The 21668-nt window shown below is 44.3% G+C and overlaps 1 protein-coding gene and 2 non-coding genes across 3 annotated transcripts; all 3 read left to right on the top strand.

Annotated features, from left to right (window-relative positions):
* Positions 1-1463: 1463 nt before the first annotated feature.
* Positions 1464-11811, top strand: LOC124045441 (60S ribosomal protein L10). Its single transcript, XM_046364730.1, has 6 exons — positions 1464-1594; positions 6412-6470; positions 8846-8953; positions 9169-9307; positions 10079-10241; positions 11524-11811. Exons 1-6 carry the CDS (start codon positions 1572-1574, stop codon positions 11677-11679), a joined length of 648 nt encoding a protein of 215 aa, XP_046220686.1. The 5' UTR covers positions 1464-1571; the 3' UTR covers positions 11680-11811.
* LOC124047040 lies at positions 6990-7091 on the top strand. Its single transcript, XR_006841090.1, has one exon. It is a non-coding gene; the product is annotated as a small nucleolar RNA SNORA70 (small nucleolar RNA).
* LOC124047039 lies at positions 9338-9470 on the top strand. The gene has a single exon (XR_006841089.1). It is a non-coding gene; the product is annotated as a small nucleolar RNA SNORA70 (small nucleolar RNA).
* Positions 11812-21668: the final 9857 nt, after the last annotated feature.

The raw sequence follows: 21668 nt of genomic DNA, 5'->3' as shown, positions 1-21668 counted from the left end.
AAGGATGCTTTGTTGCGAAATAGGAAGCCAATTCTAGATTTAACTCTGGATTGGAGATGCTTAATGTGAGTCTAGGAGAGTTTACAGTCTTGCCAGTCAAGCCCCGCCCTGTGAAAATGAGCCATAGAAGCTTCTAAAACGCAAAATATTGCCGGTTTTACAGTCTCTATCGTCACTAACCAATAAAAAATAAATAAAATAACACCACCATCACCAACCCAAACTAATATTATCAACATGTTCAGTTGTGTTCCGTTTTTTCCTCCTCCTTCACCACCTCATCTCATCCCAAACTCTGTGATCTTCCTCTTGCCCTCCCATGTTCTCAGTAAAAGCTAAGATTCTTATAACTAAGATAGACCAAAGCCCGTCGTTTCAAACGGGAACAAATGAGTCATAGTGGGCAGAACAAGCAAGGAAGTGGGCAGTGCCAAGCACGAGCTAGAGATATATTATTGGCGTGTTCTAGCATATATTTTCATATTTCAGTGAGGGAACACCTACTTTGTTTCATCGATGAGATAATCGATGAGAAATTTTTGCAGAATCTCGGACAAAATCCATCTTCTCCCGCTGCCGGCCACTGGGTTTCTTCTCAATGCGATGTTTGGTAGTGAGTGGAAACGCCAAGCGGGTGTTTCACATTTATACATGGTGAAATATCTGTGTCATTGTTGTATCTGTGGTAAAACCCAAACACATCACAGTGGCTATCAAGTTGTAGAATCCCGTTAGAACATCGTCTCACCACCAAATATGTTAGTGAGAGGAAATCAAGTCGCAGGTAGTGGGAGAAGATGGAACTTGCTGAAACTGGGTCGACATTCTGCCAATTTTCTCATTGATGAAACAAATGATCTCAGTGTTCTGTTCCCAAAACAAGAATCGCTGACGAATACAGTGCACGAAGTTTTAGAGACTTGACACTTTGCTAAAGGAAAAAAAAAAGTTTTGTTTGAGCGCAAGGTCTTATTGAGTTTGTTCAAACTCGCACATTAGAGGAGGCGATCCTTAATGGAACTATGCAAATAAATGCCATAATGTGCCAATATTTATATTGTATTTGTATTTATTATGGATCCCCACTAGCCGCTTGCAATGCTTGGCTTTGCCCATCTCCTTGCTTGTTCTGCCGACTATGCTTAATTTGCTCCCACTGTAAACGACAGAGATGAACGATCTTGGGTTAGTTATAAATGTCTTTGGTAAAACTACTCTTCCCAAGATGCTCCACGGTTGGATAGTTGTTGCGGATAAAAATTTACAGACAAAATATTCAATAAAACATTTACGATTATTAACCATAATTCACGTGTGATTACAAAAGTGCTTACCCAAATCAAAAATAAAAGAGGTGTGTTTTTACCGTATATTTTCTCCACGCGAACGCACCCATATGACTCAGCGGAAGTCTGTCTGACTTCCTTTCCTCCATTCGGTGAGTACACGGTGACATCGTGGTCTCTGCCGCTCTTCCAAAAATTATAGAAAATAATGTATTCGTCCACTCTAGGACCATAGCTACTTTCCATTCGTAATAAGTGTTTGTGTTATTTTAACAGATCGCAGCCATGGGTCGCCGGCCAGCCCGATGGTGAGTGTTTTTGTTGCATGGTTTTAGCTCAGATAAAGTCTGACACTGGGTGAAAATACAAAATGGCGGATGTGTCTGCACCATGTGCAGTAATTAGCCAACTAGCTACATTCACAGGGTTGATGTCAAATTATTTATATGGCGTTACGTCAATTTGTGTTGTCATTAAATTAGCTCGCTTGATGGTATGTTACACTGTCCGCGATGTCTACATCCCTGTCATTCACCTGGCTAACAGTAGCTAGCTAGATTAGAAGGCAACACTGCTAATAGCATTAGGTAGCATAACTAGCCTCTGCAACTTGTGGGTTGATCAACATACTTATTATGGAGTTTATTGGTGTATTACTTTAGTCTGTGATTATTGGTACAATACACAGCATAGTGAGGTTTTTACTGTACGGAATAAAGATACGTGAATATCTAAATATCATTAGTATCTCATTTACATACGTGTTTAAATGGAATTGTGCGTGTAGCGAAATGCTTGTGTTCCTCGCTCCAACTGCAGTAATATCTAACAATACACACATCTAAAAGAATAGATTGTAGAAATAGTTAAACGCGCTTGTGTGTCCACATTACAGGCAACTTCCTGGTCCTTACCCACTTATCTCTACACAGAAACGGGACGATAGACTGCTTAGAAACATTGAATGCAATGACTAAGTCGCTCCAGATAGGTGTCTAGGTTACTAAAAATGTTTTAAAAATAAAGGCAAGTTTGGATACAAACATTTGATAGAAAGAGGAAAGATACATTTTCATATAAAAACCGTCTCCCGGGCCAGTGAGTGCTATCCTGAAGGGTTGTGGTAGATACGGAGCTATCAGACCGTATTCAGCCCCCTTCACATTGTTCACATTTTGTTACGCTACAGCCGTATTCTAAAATACTGTTTAAAAAAAAATGAAAAACAGGTGCCTAATTTACATAAGTATTCAGACCCTTTGCTATGAGACTTGAAATTGAGCTCAGGTGCATCCTGTTTCCTTTGATCATTCTTGATGTTTCTACAACTTGATTGGAGTCCATCTGTGGTAAATTCAATTGCTTGGACATGATTTGGAAAGGCACACACCTGTTTATACAAGGTCCCCCAGTTGACAGTGCATGCCAGAGCAAAAACCAAGCCATGAGGTCTAAGGAATTGTGGCCTCCCATCATTCTTAAATGGAAGAAGTTTGGAACCATCAAGACTCTTCCTAGAGCTGGCCACATGGCCAAACTGCTCAATCGGGGGGGAATGGCCTTGGTCAGGGAGGTGGCCAAGAACCCAATGTTCACTCTGGCAGAGCTCCAGAGTTCCTCTGTGGAGACAGGAGAACCATATTTGCACCACTCCACCAATCAGGCCTTTATGGTAGAATGGCCAGATGGAAGCAACTCCTCAGTAAAAGGCACATGACAGCCTGCTTGAAGTTTGCCAAAAGGCACCTAAAGGACACTTAGACCATGAGAAACCAGATTCTCTGGTCTGATGAAACCAAGATTGAACTTTGCCCTGGATGCAAAATGTCACGTCTGGAGGAAACCTGGCACCATCCCTGTGGTGGTGGCAGCATGCGGTGGGGGTGTTTTTAAGCGGTATTGACTGGGAGGCTAGTCAGGATCGGGTCAAAGATGAACGGACCTAGTACAGGGATCCTTGGTGAAAATCAGGACAACGACCCTAAGCACACAGCCAAGACAACGCAGGAGTGGCTTTGGGACAAGTCTTGTTGTGTCATACCCAAGAAGACTCGGGCTGTAATAGCTGCCAAAGGTGCTTCAACAAAGTACTGAGAAGGGTCTGAGTACTTATGTACTGTCATCTTTCAGTTTACATACATTTGTACTTTTTTTTCAATGTGTTTTTTGCTTTGTCATTATGAGGGTATTGTGTGTGTAGATTGGGGGGTGGGGTGGTTTAGAATAAGGTTGTAACCTAACAAATTGTGGATAAAGTCAAGGGGTCAGAATACTTTCCAAAGACACTCTATGTTTGTAAGGATGGGTGCGATGTGCACTAAATCCATAATATCTGAACACGTAGGATAGAATGGTGTGTGTGTACACACAGCAATAGTTGAATAGGATGGCCTTGACTAGAAGAGTGTATATACATATGAAGTGAGTTAAACGGTATGTAAAAAAATATTATAGTGACCAGTGATTCTGTGTCTATGTACAGAGGGCAGCAGCATCTACGGTGCAGAGTTGAGTACCTGGGTGGTAGCCGGCAGGGTACTGGGTGGAGGCTGGCTAGTGATGGTTGTCTGATGGCCTTGGGATAGAAGCTGTTTAGTTTTGGTCACCCCTGCAGCTTATTAAGCTGACCAGTGTGGTTCTAGTGTGTAGTGGCTGCAGGGTTGGGTGATGTTACATATCAGATGATTGACAGCTGTCGTTAACTACGTTGTGAAGTGATGGCCTAGGAATAGTTTATTTCCACTTGACTGGAACCACACAGTAAAGAGCCATGTGGCTTAGTCCTTTATAACCTATTTCTATAAATGTTAATTTACAGAATGCAAGCGGAATGTAGACTTATGATTTTCACCAAAGCAGCTCAGAAAGTTTCTCATTCCGGTCTGTATCGCTGAAGCCCATTTAATGTTTTTATAGTGGACAATCCAGTGTATTTTAAAAGCCCCATTTAGTCTTCTATCCGTTTGTTCTGAATGACTTCAGTTTTTATGCCTGCTGGCTTTCTCCCTCCCTCCTCGGTACTTCATGAACAAAGAATGTATCTAATGGCTGAAGTTCCATTTGAAATAACCTACGAACATGGTAGGCCTCAGGCAGTCAGGTAGAATGCAATAACCTACGAACATGGTAGGCCTCAGGCAGTCAGGTAGAATGCAATAACCTACGAACATGGTAGGCCTCAGGCAGTCTGGTAGAATGCAATAACCTACGAACATGGTAGGCCTCAGGCAGTCTGGTAGAAAGCAATAACCTACGAACATGGTAGGCCTCAGGCAGTCAGGTAGAATGCAATAACCTACGAACATGGTAGGCCTCAGGCAGTCTGGTAGAATGCAATAACCTACGAACATGGTAGGCCTCAGGCAGTCTGGTAGAAAGCAATAACCTACGAACATGGTAGGCCTCAGGCAGTCAGGTAGAATGCAATAACCTACGAACATGGTAGGCCTCAGGCAGTCTGGTAGAATGCAATAACCTACGAACATGGTAGGCCTCAGGCAGTCTGGTAGAATGGAACATGGTAGGCCTCAGGCAGTCTGGTAGAATGCAATAACCTACGAACATGGTAGGCCTCAGGCAGTCTGGTAGAATGCAATAACCTAAGAACATGGTAGGCCTCAGGCAGTCAGGTAGAATTCAATAACCTAAGAACATGGTAGGCCTCAGGCAGTCAGGTAGAATGCAATAACCTACGAACATGGTAGGCCTCAGGCAGTCAGGTACAATGCAATAACCTAAGAACATGGTAGGGCTCAGGCAGTCAGGTACAATGCAATAACCTAAGAACATGGTAGGCCTCAGGCAGTCAGGTAGAATGCAATAACCTACGAACATGGTAGGCCTCAGGCAGTCAGGTAGAATGAAATGACCTAAGAACATGGTAGGCCTCAGGCTGTCAGGTAGAATGCAATAACCTAAGAACATGGTAGGCCTCAGGCAGTCAGGTAGAATGCAATAACCTAAGAACATGGTAGGCCTCAGGCAGTCAGGTAGAATGCAATAACCTAAAAACATGGTAGGCCTCAGGCAGTCTGGTAGAATGCAATAACCTACGAACATGGTAGGCCTCAGGCAGTCAGGTAGAATGCAATAACCTAAGAACATGGTAGGCCTCAGGCAGTCTGGTAGAATGAAATAACCTACGAACATGGTAGGCCTCAGGCAGTCAGGGAGAATGCAATAACCTACGAACATGGTAGGCCTCAGGCTGTCTGGTAGAATGCAATAACCTAAGAACATGGTAGGCCTCAGGCAGTCTGGTAGAATGAAATGACCTAAGAACATAATAATATAATATATGCCATTTAGCAGACGCTTTTATCCAAAGCGACTTACAGTCATGTGTGCATACATTCTACGTATGGGTGGTCCCGGGGATTGAACCCACTACCCTGGCGTTACAAGCGCCATGCTCTACCAACTGAGCTACAGAAGGACCACATGGTAGGCCTCAGGCAGTCTGGTAGAATGAAATGACCTAAGAACATGGTAGGCCTCAGGCAATCAGGTAGAACAAAGAATAGAAACATGGACAAATCTGAGTAGTTTACCACACACCTTAGTTGAGCAAAGATTAATCTAATATAAATGATGCCCGCTCTTTGCCGTTGTGAACCAAAAGCCAAATCCTACTAATTAAAATAGTATATCAAAAGGGTATTTCACTTACTACTTCATTCTTAGAGCTCTCTCTCCCAGATCCGGGAGAATTGGCATCAACGCTAATTAGCGTAACGCAAAAGACAAAAAATACTACTAGAAAATACTCATGAAATATAGTGAAACACAGCTTAGCCTTTTGTTAATCACCCTGTCGTCTCAGATTTTGAAATTATGCTTTACAGCCAAAGCAAGACAAGCGTTTAAGTTTATCGATAGCCTAGCATAGCATTATGTCCAGCTAGCAGCAGGAAGCTAGCTGGACATAAAATAAATGTCACAAATCAGAAAAGCAATCAAATTAAATGTTTACCTTTGATTTTCAGATGTCACTGACGAGACTCTGTTAGGCAGCAAGTGTTCCTTTTGTTCCATAAAAATAATTTTTATACCCAAAATGCATCAGTTTGTTACTGCAGCTAGTCGGCTGATAATTGTTTGAATTAACCATCTGTGTCTCCCTCAGCTACCGCTACTGCAAGAACAAGCCCTACCCCAAGTCCCGTTTCTGTCGCGGTGTGCCTGGTGAGTTCTCTCCTTTACCGTGGGGTCATTCCCACTCAAACAAGCAAATTTCAGTTGGCTCAGAACAGAGCTGTTAACCTTCAGTGTACATTTAGGGGCCAATGTCAATTGCATGCTAAATTGACTGCATCACTAGTCTTTGAGATGTGTTGAAGGCACGGAACTGCCTGTTCAAAAGGCTCAGCTCAGACGCCCATACGTACCCAACAAGACATGCCACCAGGGGTCTCTTCACAATTTAGAACAGAGGCTAGGACACTCACAGAACTCTATTCCTCATCGAGTAACGCACGCAGTAAGATTAGATATGTACCTCTCAGGACAACACTGACTGTGAAGACCCACTAGTAATACACCCGTTGTATTGTACATTTAATGTTTATTTTTTATTTATTTTGAGGCTGTTGTGTTTTGTAATTGTTTTTCCCTGTTTGGACCCCAGGAAGAGTAGCTGTTGCCTTGGCAGTGGCTAATGGGGGAATCTATTATATACTAAACGGGAACATGCCGTGTTCTTAACTGCAGCTTATTAAGCCGACCAGTCCCGCTGCCGTGCGGTTCTGGTGTGCAATGGCTGCAGACAGTAACTCTGTGGTTGTGTATGAGGCCCTGGGAGCTGAGGAGTGTTTAGTTTTGACAACTACTGAGGGTGTAGCTAGTTAACTCTTCTGTCTACTTGGTCACTTACAGCTGTAATATGACTCTTTTTTGAGTGACCAGACAAAAGTCACAGAAGTGACTTATATACTGGACAAAAAATGTAAACGCAACTTGTAAAGTGTTGGTCCTGTGTTTTATGAGCTGAAATAACAGATCCCAACTCTCCCAAAACGTATTTCTCGTAATTTTGTGAACAAACTTGTTTACATCCCCGTTAGTGAGAATTTTTTTTCCTTTGCCAAGATAATCCATCCACCAGGAGTGGCATATCAGGAATCTGATTAAACAGCATGATCATTACACAGTGCACCTTGTACTGGGGACAATAAAAGTCCACTTTAAAGTGTGACAAAACGTCACACAACACTATGACATGTCTCAAGTTCAGGGAGCGTCCAATTGGCATGCTGACTGAAGGAAAGTCCACCAGCGCTGTTGCCAGAGAATGTGTCAATTTGTCATTTCTCCACCATAGGCTGCCTACGCGTTGTTTTAGGATTCGTCGGTACATCCAACCGGTCCTCAACTGCAGACCACGTGTAACCGCGCCCGGGACCTTTACCTGCGTGATCGTCTGAGACCAGCCACCCGGACAGCTGTGGGTTTGCACAGCCAAAGAACTTCTCCACAAACGTCTCGGAAGCTGTGCTCGTCGTCCTCCCCTGGGTCTGGAACAGTCTTAACCGATCTTCGATGCACGCTGGAGAGGTGTGCGCTTCGTGGATGAATCCTGGTTTCAACTGTACTGGGCAGACGGCGTGTGTGGGCGAGTGGTTTGCTGATGTCATCGTTGTGAAGAGTTCCTTGTGGTAGGGTTGTGGTATGGACAACTAAAAAAAACAATAGCGTTTTGGTCACATGGATGTCATGTCACAAGGATCTGTACACAATTCCTAGAAGCTGAACATGTCCCAGTTATTTCGTGGCCTGCATACTCACCAGACATGTCACCCGTTGAGCATGTTTGGGATGCTCTGGATCCATGTGCACGACAGTGTTCCAGTTCCCGCCAATATCAGCATCTTTTGACTGCCATTGAAGAGGAGTGGGACAACATTCCACGGGCCGCAATCACCAGCCTGATGAACTCTATGTGAAGGAGTTGTGTCGTGCTGCATGAGGCAAATGGTGATCACATCCGATACTGACTGGTTTTCTGATCCAGGCCTCTACCTTTTTGGGAAGGTATCTGATGAACCGACGCATAGCTGTATTCCCAGTCACGTGAAATCCATAGATTAGGGCCTAATGAGTTGATTTTAGTTGCCTGAATTGTTGCGTTTATATTTTTAATCAGTGTAGATGTCACTCATTGAAAGCAGGTATAAGCAGGGGCTGATCTATTTCTATCCCTTAAGTCTTTTGTTTTTGTACACCAGCTGAAAATAAAATGTTTGGTTATGGAAAATATATTTCATAGCTGTTCAGATGCTACAATGATTTGCTACACCAAGGTTTCCCAAACGTGGGCCCGTTTGCATCCACCGTGTAGTGCTAGAGCGTGCCCCCGGTGGAGCCAGACCCGAGTTTGGGAAGCCCTGTTCTACACTAGTTTAGTCACAAAGTGAAATTAGGTGACCTGTTAGACTTGTAGCAAACAGGAAATGGAGTGAGTTCTGTATAGTGTACTTTTTTAAATTATTTTTTTATAGACATTCAGACCAACATGAACAATTAACCTCTTGTGAACTCTCTCCTGTTGTTGACCTCTGTAGATCCTAAGATCAGGATCTTTGACCTGGGCAGGAAGAAAGCCAGGGTGGACGAGTTCCCTCTGTGTGGTCACATGGTCTCTGACGAGTACGAGCAGCTGTCCTCTGAAGGTGAGGGTGCCTCTCTGGAGACGGTTAGCCATGATCTGACACACTCTCACTCATTGACAATGTTACACTTTGTCTTCTGAAAATGCAAGGTCAGATTACCATGTCGCTTTAAATCTACTTTCCATATCTCTAGCTCTAGAGGCAGCAGCCTGTTAACTCTCCCATCTCTCCTCTGGAGGCAGCAGCCTGTGTTAACTCTCCCATCTCTCCTCTAGCTCTGGAGGCAGCCCGTATCTGTGCCAATAAGTACATGGTGAAGACTTGTGGAAAAGACGGCTTCCACATCCGGGTCCGCCTGCACCCCTTCCATGTCATCCGTATCAACAAGATGTTGTCCTGCGCTGGGGCTGACAGGTACAGCACTGTTCTAAACTCCTAAAACACCTGCAGCTTATTAAGCCGACCAGTCCCGCTGCCGTGCGGTTCTGGTGTGCAATGGCTGCAGACAGTAACTCTGTGGTTGTGTATGAGGCCAGCTGGGAGGTGCTGGCCCCTTTAAGGGACCGCTGAGACAATGCTTTACAACTGGTGCTGCAGTGCGTCAGACCAGGATTGACTGGGCTGGCCGGGCTGGGGGTCGTGGGCCGGGCTGGGGGTCGTGGGCCGGGCTGGGGATCGTGGGCCGGGACGCTGGCCTGATACTGCTCTGCCTCTGTCAGCTGGTAACATGGACAAGGTGCTGCTACGTGTCAATGGCCAGCCCATAGGCCTCTGGTCAACAGTAGTGAACTATGTGGTACAGTGGTCAAGTAGGAAACTACCTCAGATGTAATTAAAAACCGTTCTGATCGTCTATACTTTGTATTTGGTAGGTCTTCATTTTATACGGAACATTTTTACTATCCCCAAAATTGTGACCACTGTCTACCTGACCTGCAGGCCTTCGGCGTCAAGTGCACCTACTGTCCATGGTGCAAGACACACACAAAGAGCCTTAAACGCTGGCTTTTATACAGTTCGGTGATGGACTAGAAATGTCTTGAAGATCGACCAGTTGGTGACCTTCATTAGAGGGTGCAATTAGACTCCATTCCATGTGTCCCAAGAACATTGGATGTGTGTCGTCCCATAATTCAATGTGTTCTGTCTGTTCGTCAGGTAAAGTGTTTTGTTCTGTGTTTCTAGGCTCCAGACAGGGATGCGTGGTGCGTTTGGGAAACCCCTGGGCACCGTGGCCCGTGTTAGGATCGGTCAGGTGATCATGTCTGTCCGCACCAAGGCCAGCAACAAGGAACACATTATCGAGGCTCTCCGCAGAGCCAAGTTCAAGTTCCCCGGACGTCAGAAGGTAACACTCACCTGGACACACACTCACCTGGACACACACTCACCTGGACACACACTCACCTGGACACACACTCACCTGGACACACACTCACCTGGACACACACTCACCTGGACACACACTCACCTGGACACACACTCACCTGGACACACACTCACCTGGACACACACTCACCTGGACACACACTCACCTGGACACACACTCACCTGGACACACACTCACCTGGACACACACTCACCTGACACACACTCACCTGGACACACACTCACCTGGACACACACTCACCTGGACACACACTCACCTGGACACACACTCACCTGGACACACACTCACCTGGACACACACTCACCTGGACACACACTCACCTGGACACACACTCACCTGGACACACACTCACCTGGACACACACTCACCTGGACACACACTCACCTGGACACACACTCACCTGGACACACACTCACCTGGACACACACTCACCTGGACACACACTCACCTGGACACACACTCACCTGGACACACACTCACCTGGACACACACTCACCTGGACACACACTTGAAATACAAACACACTGGGGATAACTGATCAAATGTGATACCAACACATTGAATAACAGATTCACTACAACCGATGGGCCCCCAAAAGTTCTGAAATGTCTGTCCTATATCTGAGAGACGGAAGAAAGATCGGATTTAAAAACGACACATTTAACCCCTTATTTTTGGCACTAAACAGTCTTCACCTATACTTCCAAAAAGGTTTTGCTTGGTTCCAGACTTCAGGTGAGCCTTGCAGCCTGGAGGTGTCATAATGCTAAACAACCAACATTGAGACTCACCTTTCCAGGGGGGTCTTAATAGTGTATCCCAACTGTTTGGACTCAACAGAAGTTGTCAGATCAACTGTAATGACTTTGGAGGAGTCCAAGACACTTTTGTTGATGTTTTAGCGTAAACTGAGAACTGTGTTAGTCTCCTTTCCATCCAGGTCATAATAGTTTGTAGCCAAACCGTTCATACGTTAGATGTTTGAGACTGATTTTCAAGGATGTCTCTGGTCTGACAAAACACTGCTCTAGCTATGCGACCTTTCACTGCAGAGGCGGATCGAGACTTGGCCAATGCGAACAGATCTCTAGCTTCCCGGACGATTTTTATGGATCGTTTTATTATGTAAATCTGATATCCGGCTATGGGGTTTGAAACGTCTTAAGGGCCACATCCCTTTACACACTGAGAAACATTGCTGTCTGTAGAGGACCTCTGATCACTCCTCTCCCTCCCTCAGATCCACATGTCCAAGAAGTACGGCTTCACTAAGTTCAACGCGGTGGACTTTGATCAAATGATGGCTGAAAAGCGTGTGATTCCTGATGGCTGTGGGGTGAAGTACATCCCTTCGACTGGTCCTCTGGCTCGCTGGAAGAAGATTCACGCCATCTAGACGCCCAACTACAGACGGTCTGGACAGGTTCAACATCCCATAGGATGCCTGTCTGGTCCTCGGCTTCACAAGAGGCTCAGACATGGTGAATGAATACATCTGAATTGTCGGCAAATAAAATATTAAAATATTCTCTTGTTGTCATTTCACTGCTGATTCTTGCTTCAGATGAGTGGTTGACTTGGGCAAGGTGAGTAAGGGGGAAGGAGTTTATAATTAGCTAATTTCTTTTACTCAAATATTAACTAGGAACGGCAGTATTGTACATGAGGTACTGCCGGTGGTGATTTTTAGCATGTCAATCTTGGGATGCGTGCCAGCAAGCCACTAAATTTCATTGCAGTATAACTGGGTCGACATAAAGCTGTCCGAACAGCAGGGATTTGTTTTCAGCACCATTGAGTGCTACACTTGGCTATCAGTAGGGCCTTATCTGGCAGTTAAACAGTTCATTCAGCCTCGTTTACTGTCTTTAAAAAAACACATGGCTAGTGTGGTTTCTACTGACCATTGATATGTACACACTGGCATAAGGGGACGAGTGGGTAAGAGGCAACCAGTCATTTCGATAATGAGCGGGTGTAGTCAACCATTTGTTCAACACTCTTAACATAATTCAGAACATGGTACGGTTCTGACTTGGGCCAAAGGGGGGGCATATAAGCAGACGATAAACTTTCAATATTCAATGATTACTTTAGTCTAAACCGGTGACGTTATTAGTAGCACATGTGCCTCACCCTAACCGCTTGCTACAGTGTACAGATCTCCCTGGCATATTACAATACATTTTTGTGCTCAATTGTACAGGAAGGTGGCGTGGCGATCCTGGTGGGAAAACTGGCAGCACCTCATAGATTTTGCCCTGAGGTAGTGTCCCCGTGAATGACAGACACAACATTGAGCAAATCATGGCGCAACGAGGACATTACCAACCCCTATGTTTATCTCCCCATAAGGCAGTGCACAATCAGCCCAGCGCCGTCCGAGTTTGACCGGTGGAGGCAGTCATTGTAAATAAGAATTTGTTCTTAACTGGCTTGCCTAGTTAAGGTTAAATATATTCTTTAAAACATTGTTTGCAAACTGGTATGCGACACGTATTATTGCCGAAACAGGCTAAATGTAGCTCTGCCCTGAATGACGCGTCGCCACTGAGTACTACTATCCAAAATGACAACTGCCTGTTTTAATTTGTCATGTCACAGCTCTTCTAAAGCGCTCTGGACCAGAGGCTCTGGTTGAAACTAAGCCATGTTCACATTACCCATAAGCACTTGTTGCGTTGCGCCGGATGTCATGCATTTCAATGGGCACGTCCACAAGAGTGGAAGGGCAACGCCCCCTGTGGTTGAAGGTGCAGTTGCGAGACGGACGCCTCAGTTTTGAATCTTTTCGTCTTCAGTCCAGCCAGTCTGTCAAAGAACAGGAAGTTACCAAACCACAGAATATGACAATTGGCTTGTTATAAAGTCGAGGAAAAAGTAACTAAACAACCTATCACCTGAAATAATATATGTATCCTGTCTTGAATGAAAAGGTCATTTTGCAAGCTCCCAAAATAATTGTGATCTCTGACTAAAGGGCTCTATCTTGCGTTACAAACGCCGCACTTGTCTGTTCATTAATGGGACAAGACTCCGTGAAGATGACATACTGCGTAAGGGCATTATAGACGGGTGGGTTGTTTAGCGACAGACCTGATGGCTTACAGTCAAAGATTAACATGATAAAAAGTAAATCGGGGCATGTAATTGATTGGGGGAACTCCCTTTATTAACGTGTAAGCCCATAGCTGCCACCCAAATAGAGACCATTCCGAGATATGTGTTGCTAGAGGTACTTCCTCTCTACTAATGTTGTGGTTACGAGGCCTTCTTACTGAAAGCCTTGTCTTGTCCCTAAGACCGGGCGCACACTACACCACTTCCAACATCCTCTCATTAAACAATCTTTCTTCAAATTTTCTTGTCTTGCCAACGTAGTGGCATGGATGGGTGTTTAAACACTAAGATGCTTCGCTTGGTCCTGAGGATTCTCAATACCACGCTCTCACAATCAATGTGATTAGATTAATATGGCCAGAACGAGCTGTGGCTTTAAGTAGCCTCCAGCGTTTTCAGTCAGACATTCACGCATAGCGAAGTAGCCAATACATAGTAAATACCATTGCTTGTAATGATTTGACGCTTTGGTTAAAGGCAAACACGTAGTGGTCATGGTTACTGTTACAGAGTCTATACATCCATACTAGTAGTAGTCATGGTTACGGCTCCAGAATCTATACGTCCATACTAGTAGTAGTCATGGTTCCAGAGTCTATACATCCATACTAGTAGTACCGGTAGTCATGACTGCAGAGTCTATACATCCATACTAGTAGTAGTCATGGTTACTGCTCCAGTCTATACATCCATACTAGTAGTAGTCATGGTTACTGCTCCAGAGTCTATACATTCTGGGTGATGTGATATGTTATCTCACATCTTCTCTGATGAGCTCTTATTGACTATTGCTTATCACTGTTTTCAAACCTAGCTGTTGCACATCACACACTACAAGAGCATTGACATGCACACATTAAATGAGCCTCGGTGATGGCCTCGCGCCCAGAGTAGGCAGCAAAATGGGGATTTGGTCTCCGATCTGAACTTGTCAGGGACAGCTATATCAGGGCCAGCATGTGTAGTGTACGCCCAGCTTAACGTGACTATAGACGTGATAAAACATGGCTACCAGGCACCAGTGGCTTTGAATTGGGAAAGAATGTATGGCCACTCATGACCTGCAAAACTAGATTTCATTTCACCCCTGTACATAGCCTCCACATTGACTCTGTACCGGTACCCCCTGTATATAGCCTCCACATTGACTCTGTACCGGTACCCCCTGTATATAGCTTCCACATTGACTCTGTACCAGTACCCCCTGTATATAGCCTCCACATTGACTCTGTACCGGTACCCCCTGTATATAGCCTCCACATTGACTCTGTACCGGTACCCCCTGTATATAGCCTCCACATTGACTCACATCATCGTCTGGATTACTGCAACTCGCTGTTGGCTGGGCTCCCTGCCTGTGCCATTAAACCCCTACAACTCATCCAGAACGCCGCAGCCCGTCTAGTGTTCAACCTTCCCAAGTTCTCTCACGTCACCCCGCTCCTCCGCTCTCTCCACTGGCTTCCAGTTGAAGCTCGCATCCGCTACAAGACCATGATGCTTGCCTACGGAGCTGTGAGGGGAACGGCACCTCGGTACCTCCAGGCTCTGATCAGGCCCTACACCCAAATAAGGGCACTGCGTTCATCCACCTCTGGCCTGCTCGCCTCCCTACCACTGAGGAAGTACAGTTCCCGCTCAGCCCAGTCAAAACTGTTCGCTGCTCTGGCCCCCCAATGGTGGAACAAACTCCCTCACGACGCCAGGACAGCGGAGTCAATCACCACCTTCCGGAGACACCTGAAACCCCACCTCTTTAAGGAATACCTAGGATAGGATAAAGTAATCCTTCTCACCCCCCCCCCTTAAAATATTTAGATGCACTATTGTAAAGTGGTTGTTCCACTGGATGTCATAAGGTGAATGCACCAATTTGTAAGTCGCTCTGGATAAGAGCGTCTGCTAAATGACTTAAATGTAATGTAATGTAAATGACTCTGTACCGGTACCTCCTGTATATAGCCTCCACATTGACTCTGTACCGGTACCCCCTGTATATAGCCTCCACATTGACTCTGTACCGGTACCTCGTGTATATAGCCTCCACATTAATACCCTGTATATAGGCTCCACATTGACTCTACCGTAAAACCCTATATATAGCCTCCACATTGACTCTGTACCGTAATACCCTGTATATAGCCTCCACGTTGACTCTGTACCGTAATACCCTGTATATAGCCTCCACATTGACTCTGTACCGTAATACCCTGTATATAGCCTCCACATTGACTCTGTACCGTAATACCCTGTATATAGCCTCCACATTGACTCTGTACCGGTACCTCCTGTATATAGCCTCCACATTGACTCTGTACCGTAACACCCTGTATATAGCCTCCACATTGACTCTGTACCGGTACCTCCTGTATATAGCCTCCACATTGATCCTGTACCGGTACCCCCTGTATATAGCCTCCACATTGACTCTGTACCGGTACCTCCTGTATATAGCCTCCACATTGACTCTGTACCGGTACCTCCGGTATATAGCTCCGCTATTGTTATTTACTGCTAATCTTTAATCTTTAATCTTTAATTATTTGTTACTTTGATTTTTAAATGATCCAATCAAATCAAATCAAATCAAATCAAATTTATTTATATAGCCCTTCGTACATCAGCTGATATCTCAAAGTGCTGTACAGAAACCCAGCCTAAAACCCCAAACAGCAAACAATGCAGGTGTAAAAGCACGGTGGCTAGGAAAAACTCCCTAGAAAGGCCAAAACCTAGGAAGAAACCTAGAGAGGAACCGGGCTATGTGGGGTGGCCAGTCCTCTTCTGGCTGTGCCGGGTAGAGATTATAACAGAACATGACCAAGATGTTCAAATGTTCATAAATGACCAGCATGGTCAAATAATAATAAGGCAGAACAGTTGAAACTGGAGCAGCAGCACAGTCAGGTGGACTGGGGACAGCAAGGAGCCATCATGTCAGGTAGTCCTGGGGCACGGTCCTAGGGCTCAGGTCCTCCGAGAGAGAGAAAGAAAGAAAGAGAGAATTAGAGAGAGCATATGTGGGGTGGCCAGTCCTCTTCTGGCTGTGCCGGGTGGAGATTATAACAGAACGTGGCCAAGATGTTCAAATGTTCATAAATGACCAGCATGGTTGAATAATAGTAAGGCAGAACAGTTGAAACTGGAGCAGGAGCATGGCCAGGTGGACTGGGGACAGCAAGGAGTCCTCATGTCAGGTAGTCCTGAGACATGGTCCTAGGGCCCAGGCCAGTTGAAACTGGAGCAGCAGCATGGCCAGGTGGACTGGGGACAGCAAGGAGTCATCATGTCAGGTAGTCCTGGGGCATGGTCCTAGGGCTCAGGTCCTCCGAGAGAGAGAAAGAAAGAGAGAAGGAGAGAATTAGAGAACGCACACTTAGATTCACACAGGACACCTGAATAGGACAGGAGAAGTACTCCAGATAAACAAACTGACCCCAGCCCCCCGACACATAAACTACTGCAGCATAAATACTGGAGGCTGAGACAATGATCCTTTATACATTCTTAACAGCATTTCACTGTAAGGTCTACACCTGTTGGTTAATAAGGGCTTGTCAGTCAGCATTTCACTGTAAGGTCTACTACACCTGTTGTATTCAGCATTTCACTGTAAGGTCTACTACACCTGTTGTATTCAGCATTTCACTGTAAGGTCTACTACACCTGTTGTATTCAGCATTTCACTGTAAGGTCTACTACACCTGTTGTATTCAGCATTTCACTGTAAGGTCTACTACACCTGTTGTATTCAGCATTTCACTGTGAGGTCTACTACACCTGTTGTATTCAGCATTTCACTGTAAGGTCTACTACACCTGTTGTATTCAGCATTTCACTGTAAGGTCTACTACACCTGTTGTATTCAGCATTTCACTGTAAGGTCTACTACACCTGTTGTATTCAGCATTTCACTGTAAGGTCTACTACACCTGTTGTATTCAGCATTTCACTAAGGTCTACTACACCTGTTGTATTCAGCATTTCACTGTAAGGTCTACTACACCTGTTGTATTCAGCATTTCACTGTAAGGTCTACTACACCTGTTGTATTCAGCATTTCACTGTAAGGTCTACTACACCTGTTGTATTCAGCATTTCACTGTGAGGTCTACACCTGTTGTATTCAGCATTTCACTGTAAGGTCTACTACACCTGTTGTATTCAGCATTTCACTGTAAGGTCTACTACACCTGTTGTATTCAGCATTTCACTGTAAGGTCTAGTACACCTGTTGTATTCAGCATTTCACTGTAAGGTCTACTACACCTGTTGTATTCAGCATTTCACTGTAAGGTCTACTACACCTGTTGTATTCAGCATTTCACTGTGAGGTCTACTACACCTGTTGTATTCAGCATTTCACTGTGAGGTCTACTACACCTGTTGTATTCAGCATTTCACTGTAAGGTCTACTACACCTGTTGTATTCAGCATTTCACTGTGAGGTCTACTACACCTGTTGTATTCAGCATTTCACTGTAAGGTCTACTACACCTGTTGTATTCAGCATTTCACTGGAAGGTCTACTACACCTGTTGTATTCAGCATTTCACTGTAAGGTCTACTACACCTGTTGTATTCAGCATTTCACTGTGAGGTCTACTACACCTGTTGTATTCAGCATTTCACTGTAAGGTCTACTACACCTGTTGTATTCAGCATTTCACTGTAAGGTCTACTACACCTGTTGTATTCAGCATTTCACTGTGAGGTCTACACCTGTTGTATTCAGCATTTCACTGTAAGGTCTACTACACCTGTTGTATTCAGCATTTCACTGTAAGGTCTACTACACCTGTTGTATTCAGCATTTCACTGTAAGGTCTACTGCACCTGTTGTATTCAGCATTTCACTGTAAGGTCTACCACACCTGTTGTATTCAGCATTTCACTGTAAGGTCTACTACACCTGTTGTATTCAGCATTTCACTGTAAGGTCTACTACACCTGTTGTATTCAGCATTTCACTGTAAGGTCTACTACACCTGTTGTATTCAGCATTTCACTGTAAGGTCTACTACACCTGTTGTATTCAGCATTTCACTGTAAGGTCTACTACACCTGATGTATTCAGCATTTCACTGTAAGGTCTACTACACCTGTTGTATTCAGCATTTCACTGTGAGGTCTACTACACCTGTTGTATTCAGCATTTCACTGTAAGGTCTACTACACCTGTTGTATTCAGCATTTCACTGTAAGGTCTACTACACCTGTTGTATTCAGCATTTCACTGTGAGGTCTACTACACCTGTTGTATTCAGCATTTCACTGTAAGGTCTACTACACCTGTTGTATTCAGCATTTCACTGTAAGGTCTACTACACCTGTTGTATTCAGCATTTCACTGTAAGGTCTACTACACCTGTTGTATTCAGCATTTCACTGTAAGGTCTACACCTGTTGTATTCAGCATTTCACTGTGAGGTCTACACCTGTTGTATTCAGCATTTCACTGTAAGGTCTACTACACCTGTTGTATTCAGCATTTCACTGTAAGGTCTACTACACCTGTTGTATTCAGCATTTCACTGTAAGGTCTACTACACCTGTTGTATTCAGCATTTCACTGTGAGGTCTACTACACCTGTTGTATTCAGCATTTCACTGTAAGGTCTACTACACCTGTTGTATTCAGCATTTCACTGTAAGGTCTACACCTGTTGTATTCAGCATTTCACTGTGAGGTCTACACCTGTTGTATTCAGCATTTCACTGTAAGGTCTACTACACCTGTTGTATTCAGCATTTCACTGTGAGGTCTACACCTGTTGTATTCAGCATTTCACTGTAAGGTCTACTACACCTGTTGTATTCAGCATTTCACTGTAAGGTCTACTACACCTGTTGTATTCAGCATTTCACTGTAAGGTCTACTACACCTGTTGTATTCAGCATTTCACTGTAAGGTCTACTACACCTGTTGTATTCAGCATTTCACTGTAAGGTCTACTACACCTGTTGTATTCAACATTTCACTGTGAGGTCTACTGCACCTGTTGTATTCAGCATTTCACTGTGAGGTCTACTACACCTGTTGTATTCAGCATTTCACTGTGAGGTCTACTACACCTGTTGTATTCAGCATTTCACTGTAAGGTCTACTACACCTGTTGTATTCAGCATTTCACTGTAAGGTCTACTACACCTGTTGTATTCAGCATTTCACTGTAAGGTCTACTACACCTGTTGTATTCAGCATTTCACTGTAAGGTCTACTACACCTGTTGTATTCAGCATTTCACTGTGAGGTCTACTACACCTGTTGTATTCAGCATTTCACTGTAAGGTCTACTACACCTGTTGTATTCAGCATTTCACTGTGAGGTCTACTACACCTGTTGTATTCAGCATTTCACTGTAAGGTCTACTACACCTGTTGTATTCAGCATTTCACTGTAAGGTCTACTACACCTGTTGTATTCAGCATTTCACTGTAAGGTCTACTACACCTGTTGTATTCAGCATTTCACTGTGAGGTCTACTACACCTGTTGTATTCAGCATTTCACTGTGAGGTCTACTACACCTGTTGTATTCAGCATTTCACTGTGAGGTCTACTACACCTGTTGTATTCAGCATTTCACTGTAAGGTCTACTACACCTGTTGTATTCAGCATTTCACTGTAAGGTCTACTACACCTGTTGTATTCAGCATTTCACTGTAAGGTCTACTACACCTGTTGTATTCAGCATTTCACTGTGAGGTCTACTACACCTGTTGTATTCAGCATTTCACTGTGAGGTCTACTACACCTGTTGTATTCAGCATTTCACTGTAAGGTCTACTACACCTGTTGTATTCAGCATTTCACTGTGAGGTCTACTACACCTGTTGTATTCGTCACATTTCATTTGATAAGAATAGGTTAATAGGTTAAGGGCCAGTTTTAGATGAGTAGTATTACAGGTCTGTCGTGTCCTTTAGAGCCCCTTTGAATTCAATACAATCGATACATACTGTCCCCAGTGGATGTCTTGTGCAGTGTAAAAATATATTTCCTTACATAAAAGCATACACAGTAAACATCCTGGTATTAATGACTGACGTGAATAAGGCTTTGGTGTTCAGACTCCTGAAACCCACGCTAGAATTCCATCAAACCTGTTAGTGCCGGTTTAACAAACTAGTGGCGCCGTGTGTGCTCACGTTTCCTGTTCTGATCATTCAGGTAGTAGTAGGGGTGTTAACGGTCGTTCTGTGATTTCATTGAGCTATGAGGTACTATGGAACGACTGAAATAGGTGTTTGATTGAATACTCCTGTGTGTCAGCAAAAAAACTGTTTTATTGTTACATATATCAGATAGGTGCAGTGAAATGTTTTACAGGGTCAGCTATAGAAGTACTGTGCCTGAGCAAATTAGGGTTAAGTGCCTTGCTCAAGGGCACACAGGCAGGTTTTTCACTTTGTCTGAATTGGTATTCGAACCAGAAGTCTCATGGAGTTCTCCCATCACACACACACTGGTCGTGTTCCAGGCTGACGACATTGCAGATGCCTGCCAGATCTCACAACACCTGTACAGGTGTTGAACACATTATGCTAACTACACTAAACAAGAATATAAATGAAACATGTACATTTTTGGTACCATGTCTCATGAGCTGAAATAAAAAATCCCCAAAATTCTAATTCATATGCATAAAAAAAGCTTATTTCTCTAAGATTTTGTGCACAAATTTGTTTATATCCCTGTTAGTTAGCATTTCTCCTTCGCCAAGATAATCCATCCACCTGACAGGTGTGGCATATCAAGAAGCTGAATCAACAGCATGATCATTACCCTGGGGACAATGAAATGCTACTTTAAAAGTGCAGTTTTGTCACAAAACACAATGCCACAGATGTCTCAAGTTTTGAGGGAGTGTGCAATTGGCATTCTGACTGCAGGAATGTCCACCAGAGCTGTTGCCAGAGAATTGAATGTGCATATCTCTACCATAAGCCGCATCCAACCTTGTTTTAGAGAATTGGGAAGTACGTCCAACCGGACTAAAAACCGCAGACCACGTGTAACCACGCCAGCCCAGGACCTCCACATCTGGCTTCTTCACTTGTGGAATGGTCTGAGGAGGGGGTACTGAGGAGCATTTCTGTCTGTAATAAAGCCCATTATGGGGAAAAACGTATTCTTATTGGCTTAGCCTGGCTCCCCAATGGGTGGGCCTATTCCCTTCCAGGCCAACCCACGGCTGTGCCCCTACCCAGTCCTGTGTAATCCATAGATTAGGGCCTCATTTATTTAAATGGACTGATTT

The sequence above is a fragment of the Oncorhynchus gorbuscha genome, linkage group LG10 (assembly GCF_021184085.1).
Source record: "Oncorhynchus gorbuscha isolate QuinsamMale2020 ecotype Even-year linkage group LG10, OgorEven_v1.0, whole genome shotgun sequence".
Lineage (NCBI taxonomy): Eukaryota > Metazoa > Chordata > Actinopteri > Salmoniformes > Salmonidae > Oncorhynchus > Oncorhynchus gorbuscha.
Note: the sequence above shows the minus strand (reverse complement) of the source record. Positions and strands in the feature narration are given on the sequence as shown.